Source organism: Copadichromis virginalis, linkage group LG6 (assembly GCF_057382275.1).
Source record: "Copadichromis virginalis isolate Kocher_CV1m ecotype Utaka linkage group LG6, C_Virginalis_male_GT1.1, whole genome shotgun sequence".
Lineage (NCBI taxonomy): Eukaryota > Metazoa > Chordata > Actinopteri > Cichliformes > Cichlidae > Copadichromis > Copadichromis virginalis.
The window spans coordinates 5,974,436-5,978,897 of NC_140623.1; the positions used below are offsets into that span (position 1 = coordinate 5,974,436).

General features: G+C 39.8%; 1 protein-coding gene across 1 annotated transcript; it reads left to right on the top strand.

Moving 5' to 3' along the window:
* LOC146707040 (uncharacterized) lies at positions 1-1,681 on the top strand. The gene is made up of 3 exons (XM_085460832.1): positions 1-429; positions 1,129-1,293; positions 1,371-1,681. Exons 1-3 carry the CDS (start codon positions 373-375, stop codon positions 1,536-1,538), a joined length of 390 nt encoding a protein of 129 aa, XP_085316958.1. The 5' UTR covers positions 1-372; the 3' UTR covers positions 1,539-1,681.
* Positions 1,682-4,462: the final 2,781 nt, after the last annotated feature.

The following is a 4,462-nucleotide window of genomic DNA, read 5'->3' on the forward strand; positions in this document are numbered from 1 at the left end:
ATATTTCATTTATCCACCATCATACATCATACATACAAGCTAAGAAGAGGTCGTTATACTAACAAGAGGTATCAACGCTGGGCCAAAGTTCAGCACATGGTTAAAGTTTGTAATCCAGCCAGGGTGTAAATATCACTCAGCAGCCAGAGCTGAAGCAGGTAGCATCAACACATAAATCTACTCTACCCGGCTTAAATCACAAGAGCACCTCTGACCAAAAAGCTGTAGATTTTTCTTGTTTGCACAAATTAATCCAGATTCACATTAATTGTGTTCACAGCTCCAACAAAATGAGGAAGAGGAGGGGGAGAAACACAATTAGGTTGAATTACAATTGGATGGAAGGCGAGGACAAGGAGAAGGAAGCTTAGGATGAGGAGGAAGAAAAGCAGCAGGAGCATCTTTAGGGATCCCTATGATGTCATTGAGGTTTGTTTCATTAATATGGTCCTCTCACAAAGAGAGATGACTTGTTTTAGTTCACCTACTTCCTGTATTAAATAGTGATGTGCAAAATGTTGTGAAAAACCATGGAGCAGGTACGTATAGTGCATCTGCAGGTAAATGAACATCAAATCTCTAAGACAGACTGAAATCTGTATATTTATCACCCTTATGATGACACCCATGTCAGCCATTGGTTTATGGACTTTGTATTTTGAAGCCTCAACATTTGCTTTATTGCTGTTGCTATGTTGGGACCATATTAGGATGAGGGATCAGAATCTGGAGTCATGCACACTATTGTTTCATTTAGTGTGTATCCATAAGATTCGTACAGCAGATCCAAGTTGTGCCTTGAAAACAGGAAAGTCGTCTGCATAGAGGAGAACTGTAATAGCAGGCTTGTACAAAGTGAGGCTTTGTGCACTCGTTTTACTTCTGTCACCCTGTTTTGATGCAGAATTCATTTGAAATCAGGCAAGAACTGGACTTATTTTTTTATGTGTTCTTGTGAATTGATTGTGTATCGCATATGTTTGATTTGACTTTCTGCAAGGCAACAGTCGTCCGCTGGCCAAAAAAGTTTTCCAAATACCTCCACGTGATCTAGCCTGGATTTAGAAAAGAATAGCAAAAAACATCTGCACCTCCTGCTTCAGATGCAATTTGTGTTTCTGTGTTCAGAGGCAGCGGCGAGAGGGGAGACCTCGGCTCATCCAGCTGGAGAGCCTGACCAGGAGGAGTCGAACATTAACTCAGCTCTTCCAGGGCACCCTGCAGACTCGGCTGTTGGCATCGGCGAGGGATGACGTGAACGCCAAACTGGAGTCCATCACAGGTCAACTGCAGGTATGCGAGTCAGACCTTCTGAGGAGGGTTTCACTTTTCTCTCTTCTTTATAATTGACTCTTTTCTCTCTCTTTCAGCTCCTTGTCTCAGAGTGGGAGGGATTTGAAGCACAAAGGGAGGAACTTGTCGTTTGGTTGGCTGATATGGATGTCCGCCTGAGTGAGGTTGACCAGCTGACAGGAAACACCTGTGAAAAACTGAAACAACTGCAGGTGTGGGCTTGTTTTGATATGACATATATTTGATATGATACATACGTCAGAGACATTGTCCTAAACTGGACTAACAAAGGACCATGAGTACAACATGAAACGTACATTACATAGCGTAAGGCTGAAGTTCATTGATCATTTTAATCATAAACTTGTTGTTGAAATGTTTTTACTGAACATGCAGTTTACTGAACATCTGCTGATGAAAATGTGTTGATTTATTGGTCTGTTATGAAGCTATTGCTATTTCTAATGTGTTTTTATCACTTTCTGATGTTTTATTAATTAAACAATATATGCATTAATTGTTGTGTTATCTGTAGATATAGTATTTATATATATTTATTTATAGTATAGCAAATATATTTAATTATTACTGTTTAAAACACTAATATGTGACATGTATTAGTAGTGATGTTGTGCTGAGGGTTAAAATGCCTTTTTGTCTTTTGGTAACTGCAAAATGACAATAAACCATTAATATGTCTATGCTGTGCTCGTATTTATTTTTACCCTACTCAAATTCAATTTATGATACATTTTATTTTGAAAGATTTAAAATGTTTTTTAAAGAACCATTTGAAGGATCTTTTTAAAAATGGTCCCCACTGTCTTCCTGTCAGTTATTTTCAAGCTTTACTCTTCCCCCCATAACTGATGTATCTAATCTCATTAAAAAAATCTAAGTCATCAACCTGTCAACTTGACCCTCTCCCTACTGTGTTAGTTAAAGCCTGTCTTCCCTCGTTAGCTCCTCTCATAACCAATATTATTCATTCCTCCCTGAACACTGGACTTGTTCCTGAAGCACTGAAAAAGGCTTCTGTTATCCTAACTCTCAAAAAGCCTGGTGCAGACCCCAATAACTTTGATCATCTTCGCCCAATATCAAATCTCCCCTTCATTTCAAAAATTCTTGAAAAAGTTGTCGCCGCCCAGCTTCATTTACATCTCAGTGACCATAATCTCTATGAACGATTTCAATCTGGTTTCTGCCCCAATCACAGCACAGAAACTGCTCTGCTAAGGATTACCAATGACCTTCTGATGGCAGCTGATTCTGGTCTCCTATCCATCCTCATCCTTCTTGATCTTAGTGCGGCGTTTGATACCATTTCTCACAATATTCTCCTGAACCGGTTAGCTTCCATTGGTATTAGTCACACCCCCCTTGCCTGGTTTACCTCATATCTCTCAGACTGCACTCAGTTTATCCAATTTAAATCCCATTCTTCAACTCTCTATCCTGTGTCTGCTGGTGTGCCCCAGGGTTCAGTATTGGGACCTCTTTTATTCATTACTTACATGCTCCCTCTTGGTTATATATTCCGAAAATATAATATAAATTTTCACTGTTATGCTGATGACACCCAGCTCTACATTTCTTCTAAACCCAATTCATCCCTCCCACCTTCCTCCCTCTCAAACTGTCTTATTGAGATTAGACCCTGGTTCTCCTCCAATTTCCTCAAACTCAACAGTAATAAAACTGAAGTTTTACTTGTTGGTTCACCATCTATCTTATCCAAATCCCACAGTTTTTCCATTAACATTGAAAATTCTCCCACCCTTCCCTCCCCTCAGGTTAAGAGTTTGGGTGTCATACTTGATAATACTCTTTCATTCCAGTCTCACATTAATTATATAACCTGTCTGCTTACTTCCACTTACGTAATATTAACCGACTCCGCCCCTTCCTTCCTCCCCATGCTGCTGCCGTCCTTGTCCATAGTCTTATTACGTCCCGTATTGATTACTGCAATTCCCTCCTATTTGGTCTCCCTAAAAAGTCCCTTCATAAACTCCAACTTCTTCAAAATTCTGCAGCTCGGGTCATAACTTGCACTCCGTTAAGTGTTCATATTCCCCCAGTTCTTCAGCAGCTTCACTGGTTGTCCGTAGAAGCCAGGATAAACTTTAAAATCTTACTTCTTACATACAAGTGTCTCCATAAATCTGCTCCTTCATATTTGTGTGACCTGCTCCATATCACCACTGTTTCCCGCCCTCTTAGATCATCATCTGCTATTCATCTTACTGTTCCATCCTCACATCTCATCACTGTGGGGAGCAGAGCTTTCAGTCGCTCTGCTCCTCGGCTCTGGAACTCTCTTCCTCCTGTACTAAGAAATATTGACTCCCTCTTCACATTTAAGACACAGCTCAAAGCACATCTGTTTGAACTGGTTTATTTGCTTTAATGCTGATTTTATCTGTTGTCACGCTCTGTTTTGTAATTTTAACTTATTTTATGTATTTTATGACTATTGTTCCTTTTATTAATTGTGTTTTTTGTAAGGTGACCTTGGGTTTCTGAAAGGTGCCCTCAAATAAAATGTATTATTATTATAATTATTACTATTTAACTAGATTTGTCTCATTACAATCAAAAACTCATATTCAGTTTGACATATGTTCCCACATGTTTGCTGTTCCTGCTGAAATGAAGGTAAAAACAATAATAACATTTATCTAAGTAATGAAACTGGACACATTTTCTCAGTAATAGGATTAAAACCTTTTACAACATCACAATTTGATTCACACAGAAAATGTCCATCGTGCTCTGAGCAGAGACAGGAAGAGAGAGAGAGAGAGCGAGAGAGACAGAGCGAGAGAGAGCGAGAGAGAGAGAGCGAGAGAGCGAGAGAGACAGAGCGAGAGAGAGCGAGAGAGAGAGAGAGAGAGAGAGAGAGAGAGAGAGGAAACGAGATTGGTATTTTGCATGAAGAGAGGAGTAATGGCATAGAAAGGCGCTGCTAAATGTGCTGCTCGTACTAATAACTCATTTTTCACGACACATGAAGCCTGAAGTAACGAGTGAAGAGGAGCAGCTGAAATTAAAAGTGACTGAGCTCCTTCACACAGTGATGAGCTGCAGCTCCTGCGTTCTGTCTTGGATCTAAATCTGTCGCTATCTTTCCTATTTTCAGATCATCTGGAGTCAACTTCCAGCT

Coding starts and splice junctions, on each gene's coding strand:
- LOC146707040 (XM_085460832.1), top strand. CDS start 373: ATGAGGAGGAAGAAAAGCAGCAGGAGCATCTTTAGGGATCCCTATGAT. Junction 430..1,128: donor ATCCCTATGATGTCATTGAG/GTTTGTTTCATT, acceptor TTCTGTGTTCAG/AGGCAGCGGCGAGAGGGGAG. Junction 1,294..1,370: donor CCATCACAGGTCAACTGCAG/GTATGCGAGTCA, acceptor TCTCTCTTTCAG/CTCCTTGTCTCAGAGTGGGA.